At 41.8% G+C, this 20,470-nt stretch overlaps 1 protein-coding gene across 10 annotated transcripts in view; it reads right to left on the bottom strand.

Annotated features, from left to right (window-relative positions):
- The window catches only part of LOC144502962 (uncharacterized), a 66,680-nt gene that overhangs the window by 20,694 nt on the left and 25,516 nt on the right, over window positions 1–20,470 (bottom strand). For 5 of the 10 annotated variants that reach the window (XM_078227408.1, XM_078227407.1, XM_078227409.1 and 2 more), the window contains 2 exons: window positions 14,473–14,509; window positions 4,844–5,034 (listed from right to left, as the gene is read on the bottom strand). In XM_078227408.1, the coding sequence (XP_078083534.1) occupies window positions 4,844–5,034; window positions 14,473–14,491 (210 nt within the window). In that variant the 5' untranslated portion in view covers window positions 14,492–14,509. The remainder of the gene's footprint in view (window positions 1–4,843; window positions 5,035–14,472; window positions 14,510–20,470) is intronic. The other 5 variants (XM_078227402.1, XM_078227405.1, XM_078227401.1 and 2 more) reach the window with 1 other exon arrangement.

Raw genomic sequence — 20,470 nt, 5'->3', positions numbered from 1 at the left:
CACTTCGCATTTATCAGGATTGGACTCCATCTGCCATTTTTTTGCCCAAATTTCCAGCCTATCTATACCCTTCTGTAGCTTCTGACAATGCTCCTCACTATCTGCAAGTCCTGCCAATTTTGTGTCGTCCGCAAACTTACTGATCACCCCAGTTACACCTTCTTCCAGATCGTTTATATAAATCACAAACAGCAGAGGTCCCAATACAGAGCCCTGCGGAACACCACTAGTCACAGGCCTCCAGCCGGAAAAAGACCCTTCCACTACCACCCTCTGTCTTCTGTGACCAAGCCAGTTCTCCACCCATCTAGCCACCTTCCCCTTTATCCCATGAGATCCAACCTTTTTCACCAGCCTACCATGAGGGACTTTGTCAAACGATTAATCCGGAAACTCAGCTAAACTCAGCTAAGATTCTGGGGAACCGGGTTCAAATCCTACCACGGCAGATGGTGGATTTTGAATTCAATCAAGAATATCTGGAATTAAGAGTCTACTGATGACTATGAAACCATAGTTGATTGTTGGAAAAACCCATCTGGTTCACTTATGTCCTTTAGGGAAGGAAATCTGCCGTCCATACCTGGTCTGGCCTTCATGCAAGTCCAGAGCCACAACAATGTGGTTGACTCTCAACTGCCCTCTGAACAAGAACAACTAGGGGCTATAAATGCTGGTCAGCCAGCAACACCTACGTCCCATGAATGAAAACAAAATAGCTTTGACTGCAGTCCAGATGTTACAGGACAATATGATGACTCACTGGCCCATACTGTAACCCCAACAGTATTTTCTACAACTCAGTTAGGCATGGCCGAACATTCTGAACTATTCACATCACTGAACATTAGATATAGAAAATGCGCACATAAAGAAGCTTGTACCTTGACCTACTTAGTCTAGTTAGAGTTACATGTGCAAATCAGCTATGTATTGGCTCAGAATTTTCCTGGAGGAATTAGAGGGGGGGGGGGGGGGGGGGGCGTGGATAGAGGAAATGTGGTTATCACCACCCAACATTATGAAGTAAAGTTAAAATTTATTTATTAGTCACAAATACGGCTTACATTAACACTGCAATGAAGTTACTGTGAAATTCTCCTAGTCGCCACACTCCGGTGCCTGTTCGGGTCAATGCACCTAACCAGCACGTCTTTTAGACTGTGGGAGGAAACCGGAGCACATGGAGGGAACCCACACAGACACAGAGAGAACGTGCAAACTCTGCACAGACAGTGGCCCAAGCCGGGAATCAAACCCAGGTCCCCTGGCGTTGTGAGGCAACAGTGCTGACCACTCTGCCACCGCAACTTCCAAGACTCACACATGTGCAGTTGAACATGGAAATCAGAAATTTGATGTTCAATTTTGCCTAATGCTCCACAGCATCGAGAAACCCTGCATTGAAACATACAAGAGCTATTAAGTTATGATGCTTACCCAGAAGATACCCACTAATCACATCAAGTTAGGGCTTGCTCATGCAAGTGGAAGTGAATTTACAACAGGGTGGCAAGTCTTAATTAATACTGAAAATTTATTTTTACAAATATGGAGTCTCATATTTTAATTATTGTTGGATGTGCAATTTTTTAAACGAAGGCCTACTTTAAATGCAATAAACAGCAAGCAATATTTCTTCACCATTAACCACAAAACCCAGGTCAAGTCTCCTATATCATTACAATTTTTTAAAAAGAAATGTATTTTCTGCTTTTCCCCTTTCTTTCCTTCCCAATTTCATGGCTTCCCTTTCTCAGCTGTAACACGCCCACAATGAACGGCTCCTTGGTGTAGTTTGTCACTGTAATGACAAAACCAATTTTCATTGATAAAGTGCTCTTAACAAAATGTCCTAAGGCATCACAGGAGTATTATCGAGCACAATTTTAGTCAGATAATGAGAGATTAACGCAGTTAACCAAAATCTCAGAGATTAAGGAGTGTCTTAAAGGTGGAAAGAGAGGTATAGATGGGGAAAGATGTAGGGAGAATAGTCAAAAGCTCAAGGCCCCAGTGACTGAAAGCACTGCTGCTAATGGTGTGGTGGCATACTCTCCCCTTGCCTGGATCAATGCACCTCCAACAATATTCTAGAAGCTCGACAACATCTAAGATAAAGTAGACTGCTTGGTTAGTACCCCATCAACTAACTTAAAAGATTCACCCCCTCCACCACCGGTACACAATAACAGCAGTGTGTACCATAAACAAAATGCACCACAGCAACTTGCCAATGCTCCTTTGAGAACACCTTCCAAACATGTGACCTCTACCACGTGGAAAGAAAAGGGAACAACACCACCTTCAAGGTCCACTCCAAATCTCACACCATCCTGACTTGGAACGGTATCATTGTTCCTTCACCCTTCCTAGGTCAAATCCTGAAACTCTCTTCCTAACAGCATTGCGGGTATGACAACAACATATGGACTTCAGTGGCTTAAGAAGGCAGCTCCACAACCTGCTCAAGGGCAATAAAGGATAGGCAACAAATGCTAGCCTTGCCAATAACATTCATGTCCCAAGAACAAAAAAATACATTAATCAATGAGTTGCACTAATCTTACTTTGTCTAAAGATTAGAAATATTATCCCCTGCCAGTAATCAGCAGATGGCAATGAATAGAAATAACAAAATTTGATGGGTTTCTTGAAAGGTATTGGGCATCAGAACAATATTTTCATCGTTTTGCCCCCTTAGGTACTTGCATTTTCCCCTTCAAATTCATATGATCAAAGTAGTCTAGAAATAATTAAATGTAGCACTTCTGGCACTAAGAGAGAGCTACATCCTGCCAATGGGAAATAGAAAAGTGATAACTTCCACCTCTCTTTCTCCTCCCCATCCAACAATTGGCAAAAATGAATTGATCAAAAGAACACAAATCTAGATGCGTGCAGCTGTAGACTCCAGTTATGAGGCTGAATCTGAGTCATCAAATTTACTTGCTGTCACCAAGTTCTGTCAATAGGGACTGCAAAAAAAGCACTATTTCATGGAAATTATTTTCAAAAAGTTCATCTGTAACTTGCATTTTCTTGAAAACTAAAGTTGCATAAAATGAGGCAAAAACAATTTAAAAGTAGAACGCTATAACATATTTAAACAGTGATTCTCTCTTCAATAACTCTTAATAACTACTGTGCAATATCATTGCCAATAAATGTCTTTCACTCCAAAACATCACTGACTTGCAGAAGATTTAATATCACTTCAGGTAAATAAAGTAGTTGTACACAAAATGTATTAATTTCAGAAGGATTTAATTCAGAGGGTAGCTACACGTTTATTATGGATGGTTGCATAGATTCATGGAGGAAAACTATCCATATTCCAATTTTGTTATTAGTTATCATCACTCATCTTTAAAAGAAATGAAACAGCTAACTTGTCATTACAATGAGTTGAAAAAGCTCAAAGATTTCTCTTTTGTTTTAGTCTTGAAGTTTGCAGAATCCTTTAAAGAGGAAAAAAAACGAGGAGATTTAGCTTTTGCCAAAAACAAACAAATAACTTCTAACTTGCAAAAGGGCAGTGTTATGCTTGTGGCCCAACCTAATGTCAAACATGCACGCACCCTTCAGAGAAAGGACTAAAGCTGACAATGAAAGAAAAAGATCTTGGTGTTCCAGTGCATCACCAATGGTTCATGGCCAATGCCTTGAAACTATAGATGGAACAAATAGGATGCTGATGTGCAGTTATTATACTAGCAAATAAGCTAGCTGCATTCTATAGCAACCACTTATTAGTTATTTGTTAACAAATGTGTTGACTATATTATAGCAGCAGCAGTTTGAAACAATTCAAAATCTCAATTAGTGCAGCAGTATGGCCATTGTTGACAAATTTCTTCATGATGTTAACCCTTCGGATGGCTTTGTCCCCACCCTCCTAAACCTCTGCCATCAGCCTCTTCACCTTAACACTTCTCTCTGCCTTCAAAACCCTCCTAAAAATCAGTTGTTAACTTTCACTCCTTCCCAATGCCTTGTTCCGTCCTTCACTTTCTGCTTCTCCTCCATCAATCTATAAGCATTCAGACAGCAGGGACGAGATTTAGTAGGCTGATTTGCTGCAGCGCAAATCCCATTATGGTGGTTAAATCTTGCGAGAGGGCCATAACAGGATTTGTGCCAGTGAGATCTCGGTTTGAGATCCCCCCCCGCCCCATGACATGATAGGCTCATGCCATGGATTTAAATTAATTTAGATATAATTAAATGGCTTGACATTGTCTGGCCCCCTGGAATACTCCCCCCATCCCGGCGACGTGACATCACATTTGTGTGATTCACTACTGGTTTTCAAAATTGAAAACCAGCCATGTTGTCCATGCCGGGGGTGCAGAGGTGCCTTGCAGGCCCCCGGGAGTTGAGGGCCAAGGTTGGGCATGGCCCCCATACATGTGCCCCTGGCATGGGCACTGTGGTTACCTTCCTTCATTGGGAGGCAGGGATGCATGTCAACGCCAGCGCGGAAGGGGGTTGGCGTGGGGGGGTGGAGTTATTCTGTTATTCTTTTTGCTGATTGGGGCACCTTTTAAAGGTGGCACCCTGATCTCTGTTCAGCCAAAAGGTCAGAAAGTCTAGTCTGAAAGACAACATCCCAACAGCGCAACACGTCTTCAATATTGTATTGCAATAACAGCCTGAGTTGTGTTCAAGTCTGTGGAAGAATCTTGAACAAATGACTTTGTGACTCAGAAGCAACAATGGAGCCAGTGAGCCAACATTGACATAGGTTTGAAGTGCACTTAAATACCTGTGCTGGTAACAAAAACAAATTCTCACCAAGTTGTCACTGGCTTTTTGAGCAATGTAACCATACTGTATTCACCTGTGTAATTTGAATTTGGAAAGTGGTATGAGGATTGCGGAAATGAGTCTTGTAATGTTTGATAGCTTCATCACGCCTATTGAAACCGTTTCGACAGCGGTAGCAGTGCCAGTGCGCGCCTTTAAATTTCTTTTCTCCTTTGATAGTTCCAACGATATCACAGTGGTTACAGCAGCGAAGTATCTTCAAACCTAGTAAATATGAAAAATGAACCCGTTAAGCACCCATTAGGAAGTGCTATATAAAATTCAGCAAAATTCAAAGTGAATCATTAAGGTAGGTGCAAACTTGTAAATAAATAACCGTCTTCCCAAAATTCTGCCTGTAACAACCTTCTAATGTTCAAGTGAGTTTGATTACTCTACTTAATGAGTGGTTGGAAGGCAATAAAGCAACAAATTTATCTGCTGTTCAACCAGAGGGTAATCTCACTTAATAATACTGGCAAAGTTTGAGAAATGAAAACATTCTGCTATTGCAAATTTCGCAAATCTGCAAACACTGTAACCAACTCAGGAGTGCTTCAGGCAGACTAGATTCCTCAGGCAGGGATCACATCATTTTTACTACCATTTTGTAACTGTATTTTGTTTATAGCTGTTTACATCCATTTCTTTTCCATCAAGGACATCAGTATAGTGACACCAATTTGACAAAAGTGGTCCCATTGTTGGCAAACTGGTGCCACTTGCCAGATTCATTTTATATCATGAAACGCAGATAAAGGATACTTAAATACCAAGAAAGACCAGGGATTTATGATACTGGCAGTTTTTTAATGTGCTGATGGGTTTATAATCATTGGAATCTAGAAGAATGAGGCGATATTATTCAAATATAGATGCTGAGGGGCTTAACAGGGTAGATGCCGAGAGGATGTGCTGTACTGTTCTTTGTTCTTTGACAGAATGGTGAAGAAGGCATTCAGCATGCTTGGTTTCATTAGTCAGAACATTGAATACAGGAGTTGGGATGTCTTGTTGAATTTGTACAAAATATTGGTAAGGCCACACTTGGAATACTGTGTACAGTTCTGGTCACGCTATTATAGAAAGGATATTATTAAACTCGAAAGAGTGCAGAAAAGATTTACTAGGATGCTACCAGGACTTGATGGATTGAGTTATAAGGAGAGGCTGGATAGACTGGGACTGTTTTCTCTGGAGCGCAGAAGGCTGAGGGGTGATCTTATAGAGCTCTATAAAATAATGAGGGGCACAGATCAGCTAGATAGTCAATATCTTTTCCCAAAAGTAGGGGAGTCTAAAACTAGAGGGCATAGGTTTACGGTGAGAGGGGAGAGATCCAAAAGTGTCCAGAGGGGCACAGAAGGTGGTGAGTGTCTGGAACAAGCTGCCAGAGGTAGTAGTAGAGGCGGGTACAAATTTGTCTTTTAAAAAGCATTTAGACAGTTACATGCGTAAGATGGGTATAGAGGGATATGGGCCAAATGCGGGCAATTGGGATTAGTTTAGGGGTTTTAAAAAAAAAGGGCGGCATGGACAAGTTGGGCCGAAGGGCCTGTTTCCATGCTGTAAATCTCTATGACTCCAGGATATCATTAAAGAGGTTTCAGAACAAGAGATTACCCATTTATGATGGAGATGAGGAGGAGGAATTTCTCCTCTTGGGAGGGTCATGAATCTTTGGAATATTTCACCTCAGAAATCTCTAGAGGTTGAGTCACTGAGTAAATTCAAAGTGGAGGCTGATAGATATTGAAACTCGAGAAATCAAGGATTATGGCGAACAATTAGGAAAGTGCAGTTGAGGGACATAATCAGATCAGACAAGACCTTATTCAATGACAAGTAGACTTTTATTATAGAATCCTACAGTGAACAAAGAACAATACAGCACAGGAACAGGCCCTTCGGCCCTCCAAGCCCGTGCCGCTCCCTGGTCCAACTAGACCATTCTTTTGTATCCCTCCATTCCCATTCCGTTCATATGGCTATCTAGATAAGTCTTAAACGTTCCCAGTGTGTCCGCCTCCACCACCTTGCCTGGCAGCGCATTCCAGGCCCCCACCACCCTCTGTGTAAAATATGTCCTTCTGATATCTGTGTTAAACCTCCCCCCCTTCACCTTGAACCTATGACCCCTCGTGTCACCACCGACCTGGGGAAAAGCTTCCCACCGTTCACCCTATATATGCCTTTCATAATTTTATACACCTCTATTAAGTCTCCCCTCAACCTCCGTCTTTCCAGGGAGAACAACCCCAGTTTACCCAATCTCTCCTCATAACTCAGCCCCTCCATACCAGGCAACATCCTGGTAAACCTTCTCTGTACTCTCTCCAAAGCCTCCTCTGTACTCTCTCCAAAGCCTCCACGTCCTTCTGGTAGTGTGGTGACCAGAACTGGACGCAGTATTCCAAATGCGGCCGAACCAACGTTCTATATATCTGCAACATCAGACCCCAACTTTTATACTCTATGCCCCGTCCTATAAAGGCAAGCATGCCATATGCCTTCTTCACCACCTTCTCCCCCTGTGACGTCACCTTCAAGGATCTGTGGACTTGCACACCCAGGTCCCTCTGCGTATCTACACCCTTTATGGTTCTGCCATTTATCGTATAGCTCCTCCCTACATTATTTCTACCAAAATGCATCACTTCGCATTTATCAGGATTGAACTCCATCTGCCATTTCTTTGCCCAAATTTCCAGCCTATCTATATCCTTCTGTAGCTTCTGACAATGCTCCTCACTATCTGCAAGTCCTGCCAATTTTGTGTCGTCCGCAAACTTACTGATCACCCCAGTTACACCTTCTTCCAGATCGTTTATATAAATCACAAACAGCAGAGGTCCCAATACAGAGCCCTGCGGAACACCACTAGTCACAGGCATCCAGCCGGAAAAAGACCCTTCCACTACCACCCTCTGTCTTCTGTGACCAAGCCAGTTCTCCACCCATCTAGCCACCTCCCCCTTTATCCCATGAGATCCAACCTTTTTCACCGGCCTACCATGAGGGACTTTGTCAAACGCTTTACTAAAGTCCATATAGACAACATCCACGGCCCTTCCCTCGTCAAACCATTCTGGTCACTTCTTCAAAAAACTCCACCAGGTTAGTGAGGCATGACCTCCCTCTCACAAAACCATGCTTACTATTGTTAATGAGTTTATTCCTTTCTAAATGCGCATACATCCTATCTCTAAGAATCTTCTCCAACAACTTCCCCACCACGGACATCAAGCTCACCGGCCTATAATTACCCGGGTTATCCTTCCTACCCTTCTTAAATAACGGGACCACATTAGCTATCCTCCAATCCTCTGGGACCTCACCTCCGTCCAGTGACGAGACAAAGATTTGCGTCAGAGGCCCAGCGATTTCATCTCTCGTCTCCGAGCAGCCTTGGATAGATTCCATCAGGCCCTGGAGATTTGTCAGTTTTTATATTCTCTAACAAACCTAACACTTCCTCCCTTGTAATGGAGATTTTCTCCAACGGTTCAACACTCCCCTCCAAGACACTCCCAGTCAACACATCCCTCTCCTTTGTGAATACCGACGCAAAGTATTCATTTAGGATCTCCCCTACTTCTTTGGGCTCCAAGCATAATTCCCCACTTTTGTCCCGGAGAGGTCCAATTTTTTCCCTGACAACCCTTTTGTTCCTAACGTATGAATGAAATGCCTTGGGATTCTCCTTAATCCTGTCTGCCAAGGATATTTCGTGACCCCTTTTTGCCCTTCTAATTCCCCGTTTGAGTTCCTTCCTACCTTCTTTGTACTCCTCCAGAGCTCCCTCCGTTTTTAGCTGCCTGGACCTAACATACGCTTCTCTTTTCTTTTTGACCAGTCCCTCAATTTCCCTGGTTATCCATGGTTCTCGAATCCTACCCTTCTTTTTTACAGGCACATGCCTGTCCTGTAGCCCTAACAACTGTTCCTTAAAAGACTCCCACATGTGGGATTTACCCTCAAACAGCCTCTCCCAATCAGTGCAGAAGGAGGCCATTCGGCCCATTGAGTCTGCACCGACCACAATCCCACCCAGGCGTCATCCCCATGCATTTACCCTAGCTAGTCCCCCTGACACTAAGGGGCAATTTAGCCTGGCTAATTCACCAAACCCGCACATCTTTGGACTGTGGAAGGAAACCGCAGCACCGGGAAGAAGCCCACGCAGACACAGGGAGAACTTGCAAACTCTGCCCAGACAGTCACCCAAGTCGGGAATTGAACCTGGGTCCCTGGCGCTGTGAGACAGTAGTGCTAACCACTGTGCCACCATGTCGCTGTTTAGTAGCCGTATGGCTTTTTCTACTCCTATTCGAATGTTCTTATATTTTATGATAGTGATATTAGAACCCAAATTGTAGCAAGTTCTTCCCAGAGATTTTTCTAGCTGTGATTTCCTAATCTTAGTTGGGCTGTCATAGGTTTTGGGTAAACACCTTCTAACAGCTGATTCAACAACAGCTCACTCAGCCATCTAAAAGGAACTAGTTTCTGGATTTAAACCGATCAGATAACAGAGATTGGAATGAAGAATGGGAAGTACTAAAATGGTGACGTAAAGCTTTAAAATGGGATTAAAAAATTTTTTAAAAAGAGGACATTATAGCTGACCCGAATTTAAAAGCAAGTGGATTTTAATTCAGTTTTTAAATTCTTGATTGCAAGCTTGGATAACACAACATGAGGTTATTTATTGCACAATAAATGTCATTAATACTAATGACAACTGCCCTGAGCCAACATTTTATCCTGTGTATAATCTTACTACAGTATTAGTAACATTGTCTTTTTGAACATTGTTTTTACTGTATCCTTAAACCCAATGCTCATTTGTGAATATGAATAATGTCACAAATTAAACAATTTCTTTCCATAAGTCATTTTAGGGACAGGCATAAAATGACTATTTAATATTAATCAAACAGGAGAACATGCAAAGAAAAACTGCATGCAAATTTTATACTGAAGTAGAGATACTCTAATCTTTGGAAAATCTTAAAATATCCAACTATTTGGCTTATTTGCCCATTTTCATTTCCATGTGTGCACAATATATAGCAACGTGTTCCTGCAGTGCTCCATTGGCAAGTAGTCAGAGAGCAATTTAAGATCTGGAGTTCTAGAAGATCAATGCATTTTACTAGTATTGCCTGTGACTTGGGACATATATTTTGCACATTCAAGACCAGAACAAGCTATATAACAAGACTAAACATTGTACCATTTGGCGGTGCATCTATTTAACCCCCATCACAAACTCCATTCCCTCTCCCCAATCATTGCCTGAATCAGAATGAGACAGTTCACAACCTTCATGTCCTATATAATCCCAAGATGAGTTCCCAACTACATATCTGTTCCATCATCAAGATTGCTTACTTCCTCCTCCATAAAATGATCTCTGCCTCAACTACATTCTATCCTCTTACATAAAGAAATTCCTCCTAACCTCACTCTTGGTGATAGTTCTAAATTGATGCCACCTTTGTCGACGACACTCCAATCAGAAAATAAGCTTTTTTTTAAAAGTCAGCTTATCAGCAGCATTCCTAATTTTATAACCGCCACTAAGTTTCTTCTTGGCCTTCTCTACTCCATTGAATATGGTCTCTGTATCTCAAGCTTTACCTCATAACTAAAGTATTCCATCCTTGGCATCTTGGAGAGTTGACTCTGTTAAAGCTGTAATAACTTTTCTATAATAAAGAACCAGAAACTGCACAGTCTTTAAACATTTCCTAATCATTGCCTGTACAAATATGCCATAAACTCCATGCCCTCGTTATGTTACTATTTGTGAAATTCAAACTGCAATCAAACTTTCAAGGAATTATGTTTTTGCACTTGGGCATTCAGTATCTTTAAATTCAATGTACACTCCCATTCTTGTTTTACCTTTTCCAAAATGCAAAATACCCAACACCTTCTCAACATCAATTTGCATCTGTCACCTGCCTGATCAGTCACCAATGCTTTTCTAATGTTTTTAGTATTATCAATTTTATTATGTGTTACTTTAAGTCTTAGTTTTAATCTCTCTACTTTATATGGAACCCTATTCTTTCATGCATCGTCTTTTTACCTGAAGGATGTATTTATACTGAAAATCTCCACTGCTGATATGTTGAGCACTTGCAGTCACCATTGACGATGGGATCCAATAATGGATCAGTTGTGGCAATTCAGCCTTTGTTGACAAATACTCATTGCTGTATTTTGTCAAAGGCCTCTGCACAACAGAAGTCCTAGTGTATAGGGCAACTGTTGTTACCACATTCCTGTACTGCAGTGAAACCTGCATGGTGCATCAGCAGTGGAATAAGTCATAGCTGACATGCCCGATGCCAAGGTCTTCAGCATCTTGGATGCGAAGTGCAGGTTCTGGCAAAACCTGCTGGATGAAGAATCTTGAAAATTCACCACATTAATGTCTCTGGTAAGCAGATATTGATTCCTCAGCATGCCCTATGGGTTCTCCACTGGCAGTGAGGTTTTCCAACGCTAATAGAGCAGTTCTCTGCAGGTCAACCCTGCGAAATCATCTTCAATGATATCTTGGTGTGGGGTGGTACTATGCAAGAACACGATGTACATCTTCATCCAAGGAGAGGTGTTGGCATAGTTGTCTTGTCACTTGATTAGCAATCCAGAGGCTCAGGGTAATGCTCTGGTGACCCAGATTCGAATCCAACCTCGGCAGATGGAGGAAACTCAATAAAATATCAGGAACTGGAAGTCTAAGGATGACCATGAAACCACTGTCAATTATCTGATCTGGCCTACATGTGAATTCTGATCTACAGCATAATGCTCTCTGAAATGGCCACTCAGATGTTTTCAACCAGTACAAATGGAACAAAAAGGAATTAAACTGGATGGACCACCCGGCATTGACCTTGACCCCAGAAACGACAATGGCAAACCTAATTTTGTCCTCCTTACCAACATCTGGGGGCTTGTGCCAAAATTGGGAGAGCTGTCTCACAGATAAGTCACGCAGCAGCCTGGTGTAAGTCATACTCACAGAATAATTTCTTACAGATAATGTCCTGTCACCATGAGGACAGATCCAGCAGCGGTGGCGACACAAAGGTATATAGTCAGGAGGACGTTGCCCTGGGAGACCTGAACTTTGGACCCCGTGATGGCACCAGGTCAAACATGGACAAGGAAACCTGCTGATTACCACGTCCCGTCCCCCTCAGATGATAAATTAATATTTCTCCATGTTGAACACCACTTGGAGAAAGCACTGAGGGTGGTAAGGGCACAGAATGTACACTGCTTGGGGGACTTCAATGTTCATCACAAAGAGTGGCTTGATAGTACCACAACAGACCAAGCTGGCCGGGTAAAATGCTGTGACAGGTGGTCAGGGAACCAACAAGAGGGAAAAACATACTTGACCTCATCCTCACCAATCTGCCCTGGGTGCATCTGCCCATGACAGTATTGGTAAGGATGACTAACACTTCCAGGAGCAAAACCAGGCATACCTAAAAATGAGAAGTCACCCTAGTGAAGCTACAAAACAGGATCACTTGCATGCCAAACAGCACAAGTAGCAAGTAATAGACAGAGCTAAGCAATTCCACAACCAACGGATCAGATCCAAGCTCTCCTGTTCTGCCACATCTAGCTCTGAACAGTGGTGGACAACTCATTGGAGGGGGCAGCTCCCCAAATACCCCATCCTCAATGATGGAGGAGCCCAGCTCATCAGTGCAAAATGTGGCTGAAGCATTCGCAAAAATCTTCAGCGCAAATTGCCGAGTGGATGATCCATATCATGGATCCATATCATGGGCGGCACTGTGGTTAGCATTGCTGCTTCACAGCACCAGGGACCTGGGTTCGATTCCCGACTTGGGCGACTGTCAGTGTGGAATCTGCATGTTCTCCCCGTGTCTGTGTGGGTTTCCTCCGGGTGCTCTGGTTTCCTCCCACAGTCTAAAACATGTGCTGGTTGGCTATGCTAAATTCGCCCTCAATGTACCCGAACAGGCGCCACAGTGTGCGACTAAGGGATTTTCACAGTAACTTCATGGCAGTGTTAATGTAAGCCTACTTGTAACACTAATAAATAAAATTTAAACAAATATCGGCCTCCTCTGGAGACATAACAAATGTCAGTCTTCAGCCAGTTCGATTCATTCTACGTGATATCAAGAAATGGATGAAAGCACTGGATATTATAAAGGCAATGGTCCCTGATAACATTCCAGCAATAGTACTGAAGACTTGTGATTCAGAACCTGCTGAGCCCCTAGACAAGTTGTTCCAGTACAGCTAGGACACTGGCATCTAACCAGCAACGTGGAAAATTGCCCAGGTATGTCATGTACACAAGAATCAGGACATATTCAACCCAGCAATTCCCAATCCATCAGACTACTCTCGATCATCAGCAAAGTTATGGAAGGGATCATCAACAGTGCTATCAAGCAGCTCTTACTCAGCAATAACCTGCTCACAGACACTCAGTTTGGGTTCTGTCAGGATCACTCAGCTTCTGACCTCATTACAGCCTTTTTGGGGTGTGCGGGGGAGGGGAACTTTCCACTGGTTGGAATCATACCTGGCACAAAGGAAGATGGCTGTTGTGACTAGAGGTCAATCACCTCAGCTCCAGGACATCACTGCAGGAGTTCCTTAGGATAATGTCCTCGGCCCAACCACCTTCAGCTGCTTCAATGACCTTCCTTCCATCCATCATAAAATCAGAAGTTGGGATGCTCACTGATGACTGCACAATATTCAGTATCATTCACGACTCCTCAAATATTGAAGCAATCCATATCCAAATGCAGCAAGACCTGGACAATATCGAGCCTTGGGCTGGCAAGTAGCAAGTAAAATTTGCGCCACACAAGTGCCAGGCAATGATCATTTCCAACAAGGGAGGATCTAACCATCACCCCTTAACATTCAATGGTATCCCATCACTGAATCCTCCACTATCATCATCCTGGGGGTTACCATTGACCAGAAACGAAATTGGTCTAGGTTGATATTATACAGTTAGGACAAGGTTTTTAAAAATATCCTTTCGGAAAGGTCAATCTGTAAGGTTAACTCGGTTTCTCTCTACACAGGTGCTGTTTTACAGTGTTTCCCACTTTCTTTGATTCTATTCCAGATTTCCAACAACTGACATAAAAGTAAAATGCATTAAAATTTTCAGAAATTTATCAACATCAGTTAAAATTCATTTTGTAATATTTCAATGATTGTACAATGTTTTAAATACTTTACTTTCATAAAATCAGCAGCAAGATAATATACCTGAGAAAATTGAACAAATTAGATACTGTAACTAAAATTATAGAGTGAGCAAATTTGTAGCATTGTGGTTGACAAACTGCTTTTGAACTTGCTCATCCTTCACAACAATAGATATTGTGAATTCACTCGTCTCATTTCTTCTCAAAATGCTTTTGAGACCAGGCATGATTCCAGTCTTTCTTTGGATGATGTAATAAAAACCAGCACTTTAGGCTAAAGGTTTTGATTTAATACAACGGTGCTATTTTCATCTTCAAAAACCAACTTTAAACAAAACACAAAATTAAATTTGTGGAAGCAAAACACCGCAAAGAAAATAGAATATATTATTTCACAGAGGTTTTTTTGGATAATACTCACAAATGTCCTTATTTATCATCTTCTCTTGGGCCAATTACTTTGACAGCAAATGATGTAACAGTACCAAGTGTCATGAGGGATATGGTAAAGAAAGCCAGCAGCAAGTTAGGTTATAAACATTGGAATTCTATCATAAAACAATTCATCTACAAAATAGACTTGCTGTCATGCCCTGTATGATAATGAACCATATGGACCAAGAACATGCCAAGAGTTTAAACTCCGGTCTATCATAAGGTAAATATTTTCAGTCAGGCACCAAGGTTGGGCTTTGTGTCCCAGGTTATGGAGGCTATGATTTTGTTCCGCTGGTCCTGAACTAGTGTGAAAGTTGGCTGAGGTCAGAATTAAGCTCTGCTGTGATGTATTGCATGCTTGACTATTTTGACAAACCTATCAAAGTTCAAGGGTGAAGACTGGCCATTTAAATTGTTTTCACAATCACAGCCCAGTCACCAAAAAGACATGGGATAAGGGGCAAAAATTGGAAAAGGTAAAATGCACCGTTGATCAGTGGTACCTTTGTGGAAAGATGTGAACTTCAAACAGCCAGGCGTATTTCAAAATAAACTTAAAATAGACTTAAAATCACTAAAATGTGAAATCTGACTCCAATGGCAACGTATGCCCCTACTTGCATTTCCACTATAGTTTGAAGTTGTCCTCGTAACCTGCTTTGGAGAGGCGAATCTCTGATTAAAATATATAAATAAGGCTCAGCTCCTCAGATATTGGAAACTATTTGAGTTTAATGGCTGTGCGCCGAGTTTCTCAGAGCTCAAGAAAATTGATAGCTAAGGCAAGACGGTAGCTGCCAGATTTAGCAACTTTTCCAGCTTGTGGACTAAGAGGAACACGTACTTCCCCCCTGCTCGGTCTCAAGAAAATTATTTATGATTCCTCCCATCCCCAATTCCTGCAATCACTCCTTTCTGCTATATATCCCTCCTTTCTGCTATATATCCCTCTTTCTCTTTTCACTCCAAGCCTCCCTACCATGTCTCAATCTTTGCCGCCCTCCTCCCCACCTTACCTAGACCTTCTACAATTGCTAGCAATCATTCCAAAAGTCTCCAGCTTTGGCCTTCTAATGTAAATGAACTGCCTGCTATGTACAGAGTAAAAATATTGTGAATGAGGCCCTGCTTTTAAAAAAAGAAATCAATCGCTGAACCCTACACTGCTGGTTTGAGGGTTTCCCAACCACAAGCATCCTCCCATGAATATTTTAAAACTTCATTCACGGGATCTGAGTCAACATTTACTGCCCAACCCTAATTGCCTTTGAGATGTGGGTAATGACCTGCCTTCTTGAACCACTGCAGTCCATGTGGTATAGGTATAATACAATTATACAAAATATAATTCCAAGTCAGGGTGGTGTGTGGCTTGGAGGGGACCTTGCAAGTGATTGTGTTCCCATGCGTCTGATGCCCTTGTCCCTCTAGTTGGTAGCAGTCATGGATTTGGAAGATGCTCTCCAAGGAGCCTTTGTGAGCCCCTGCAGTGCATCCTGTTAATGGTACACACTGCTGCCACTGTTCTTTGTGGTGGCGGTAATGAATGTTTGTGGATGGGTGCCAATCAAGCAAGCTGTGTTGTCCTGGATGGTGCCAAGCTTCTTGAGGGTTGCTGGAGCTTCATTCATTCAAGCAAGTGGAGAGCATTTCATCACTCTCCTGATTTGTGCACAGTGGATGGTAGCAGGCTTTGGGGAGTCAGGAGATACATTACTCGCTGCAGGATTCCGAGCATTTGATCTCCTCTTGTAGCCACAGTATTTATACGGCTGAAAGCAAAATTACTGCGGATGCTGGAATCTGAAATCAAGAGAAAATGCTGGAAAATCAAGCTTCAACAAAGGGTCATCTGGATTCGAAATGTCAGCTCTTTTCTCTTCTTACAGATGCTGCCAGACCTGCTGAGATTTTCCTGCATTTTCTCTTTTGATATTTATATGGTTAGTCCAGTTCAGTTTCTGGTCAATGGTAATCCCCAGGATGTGGATAGTGGGGGATTCAGTGATGGTAATGCTTTTGAATGTCACACGGTGATGATTAGATTCTTTGTTGCCGATAGTCTTAGCTTGGAACTTGTATGGCATGAATGTTACTTGCCACATGTCAGCCCAAGCCCAGATATTGTCCAAGTCTTCCTACCTTTGAACATGGACTGCTTCAGTATCTGAAGAGTCACAAATTATGCCGTGCAATCTTCAGCGAACATCCCCATTTCTGACCATATGATGGAAGGAAGATCATTGATAAAGCAGCTGAAGGTGGTTCGGCGAAGGACATTAACCCAAGGAACTCTTGCATTGATGTCCTGGATCTGAGATGTTTGACCTCCAACAACCACAATCATCTTCCTTTCTGTTGGGTATGACTCCAACCAGTGGAAGGTTTCTCCCTAATTCCCACTGACTCCAGTTTTGTTAGGGCTTCTTGATGCCACGCTTGATCAAATGCTGCCTTGATGCCAAGGACCTCACCTAACCTCTGAAGTTCAGCTCTTCTGTCAATGTTTGAACAAAGGCTGTAACAAGATCTGGAGCAGAGTCCAAACTGAGCTTCAGTGAGCAGGTTATTGATAAGCAAGTGCCACTTAATGACACTGTTGATGACCCCTTCCATCACCTTACTAATGATGGAGAATAGACTAATAGGGTGGTAACTGACCTGGTTGGAATTGTCCTGCTTGTTGTGTGCAGAACATACCTGGACAGTTTTGTGTGCAGAACATACCTGGGCTCCTTGATTTCAGACTCAGTCAAATGCTGCCTTGGTATCATGGAGTAGTCACTCTCACCTCTATAATTCAGATCTTTTGCCCAAGTTTGAACAATCAAATGCTGCCTTGATATCATGGGGCAGTCACTCTGACTTCTAGAGTTCAGACCTTTTGTCCCAAGTTTGAACCAGGTTGTAACATCAGGATCTGACGGATCCTGGTGAAAGCCAAACTGAGTATCAGTGAGCAGGTTGTTGTTAAGCAGGTGCCATTTGATAGCACGGTTGATGACCCCTTCCATCACTTTACTGATAATTGAGAGGAGGCTGATGCAGAGGTAATTGACTGGATTGGATTTGTCCTGCTGTTGTACAGGACATCCTAGGGCAATTTTACACATTGCTAGACAGATGCTAGTATCGTAGCTGTGTTGCAACATCCTGGCTAAGGGTGCAGCAAGTTCTGAAGCACAAGTCTTCAGTACAATTGCTGGAATGTTATCAGAGCCCCTAGCCTTTGCCCTTAGTATTTCTTGATAGCATGTGGAGTTTCCTGAAGACTGGTATCTGTGACGCTGGGGACCTCCTGAGGAAACCAAGCTGAATCATCCACTCAGCACTTCTGCCTGAAGATTGCTGCAAATGCTTCAGCCTTATCTTTTGCACTGTGTGCTGAGGATGGGGATATTTGCGGAGCCTCCACCACCAAACGAAGACACATTAAAGTTGTACACCAGCACCCATTTCAGCTCATGAAATAAAATGTTCTCCTCCTAATTGAGCCTGAAGAGAGCTTTCGGTCTCTAACGCTAGCCCAAAGCACTTGGTGGCATTAATGGGAACAATTACGCAATATTGAAGTGACGACTTTAGTAGTTTTATGTATCGCTCATTAGCACCAATATGTAAATGAACCCGGTGGCAACCTGACCCTTCTTCATTTACAGTCAATACAGTCATTACAATAGTTTTCCATTGACCCTTTAGTTCTGTGGTCCATTTCTTTCAGCTGGCATTTTGTCTTTCCTTTAAAAAAACAGGCAGGTGACCTTTCCAAAGTCTGCCACCAATATCACTCTCTAAGTTGGCTATGGTCCACAGGAAAGTTGCTGACCTCTGCTAACAACTTCCTACTCAGTTGCAAATAGGAACTGAACTGTGTGGAAGAAATAAAAAATGTATCACTCTCTAGTGCTGCTGTGCTATCATGCTCCCTCAAACTGCAAAAATCAGAAAATCATACATTATTATTATACATTTTAAACATTCCAGAAATGGATTGGAACAATATCCTCAAACTGCCAGTTGTGAAGCACAAACTCTTCAGTGTTAGATTCACCTCCAATAGGTAGTTGCTGTTGAAAATGAAAACATGGCACTGTGATTTGAGCTTCTTGTGATTGGAGTTTTGGCATTTCTCAGTTAGTCCTTGATCCAACCATCTTCACTTATGTCCCATCAGCAGCTTTAAAGGTGACTTCAGCCATGTGAAGAAATTGTAATGCAGCTGAATGTGACACTAAAAAACTCCTTTCTTCTACATTAGAAAATTGAAAAATTATGTGGAGCTGATAGGCAAGTAAAATTGTGTTACTGAAGCTTTATCAACATCTCAATTCTCAACTTGCTGAACTTTTCCACGACACTCACTTTAGGTTAGGGAAGCAACAGACAAAAACAAGTTTTTACAACAGAAACAATGAAATCATCAATCTTTCTCCATCTCTCCCATAAGGACATTTGTTTTAACCTTGGTCCTCTAATGCCTTTCAGTGTTCAAATACATGCCAACTTGGAAGACGGTTAAACAAGATAGCATTTCGGCTGATCCATCCAGAAAGACCCTTAAGTTCTTACATTGCAACATCCAATTGATTCTTCCGATTAGTTATTAATTGATTGCAGAGTTTTCAGCTCCATGATTCTTATTTCATGTGTTCTTGTGTATAGAAACGCCTTATGTTAGTCCTGCAGTCATCTTTTGAGGTTAAGTCAATGACGCCTCTCCTATCTTACTCTACAACTTAATTTTAAATAGTTTCTGCAAATTACCTTTTCTAAGCATCTTAAAATCTTTCACATTTCTAGAAGGTCAGGTTAAATGGATATTTTGAGCATCAAGTTTACTAGGACTCCTAGGTCTCTTGCACTGCTTCATAAATCTTTACAATTCTAGAATCTCTGTAATCTTCATAATTCCACCTTTTTTGTATGTTTATGATAACAAAAGTCGCTAACTGAAGTTTGCATCTTTACACAAAGTGCTAGCATGCAAAAATGCTTTTCAATTCATTAAATTTTAGCCTGTTATCCCTTGTCTCCTGCAAGTGATAACTGTGCTATAATCCTAAAAACAATGACCACTGTTTGCTTAAATGGCCAATGGCAAATTGGTCAAACATACAAGACATCAGAGCAGAGTCTGATTCTGGCCTCAACCTCCCACAAGAGTTCTCCAGAATAGCAAATAGGACCAGAAACCACAGCGAATTCCACAGATGTGGAACTCATCACAAAGAGTAACTGAGGTGATCAGTATACATGCATACAAGGGTAAATTTAAAAATGCACATGAGGGAGAATGAAATAGAATGATATGTTGATGGGGCTAATGAAGGATGGGAGGGACCTTGTCTGTGAATATAAACACTTGCATGTTTGGGCCATATGGCCTGTTTGTGTGTTGTTAGTACTATGTAACTTAGCACAGAGAAATCGCAATACCAAATGTTACATTTGAAAAATTATTTGTACTATATTATTTGACCTGATGTTCCACTGTGAGAATTAAATTAACCGATGAATTTTGGTTTTGTAAGCTACAGTACAAAAAGTTGCAGCATCATAGCAGACATTGATTTAAATACTGGTTTCAGCAACAGAAAAATCATAGCATTAGTGACCTTTTTAAAAAAAAAGGCTAACTAAGCTTTTGAAACCACAAATTTTATTTGTTAATTGAGAAAACTGATTTTAAGTTGCTGAGGCCAAAAGTACAAAGGAGCAGATTTAAACACATATAGCTGCAATGTTGTCACCAGGCCAGATCTGATGTCTACACATCGTTTAATGTGTTCTCCCCTATCTCTTGTTAGATGCTCACAGCTCATCACCTAGAATTCCATCTATAAGCATGAGCGTAACTACTAATAATTTGTCTCAGTGTTCTAGACCTCAAAATACTTTGTAAACATAAGCCAACATTTGCATTTTTATTGCTGGGTGTTTTTTTCATATTTCAAATGAATGTAATATGATAATTTCTTGCT

This window comes from Mustelus asterias, chromosome 13, assembly GCF_964213995.1.
Source record: "Mustelus asterias chromosome 13, sMusAst1.hap1.1, whole genome shotgun sequence".
Lineage (NCBI taxonomy): Eukaryota > Metazoa > Chordata > Chondrichthyes > Carcharhiniformes > Triakidae > Mustelus > Mustelus asterias.
This window is presented reverse-complemented; position numbering and strand designations above follow the sequence as displayed.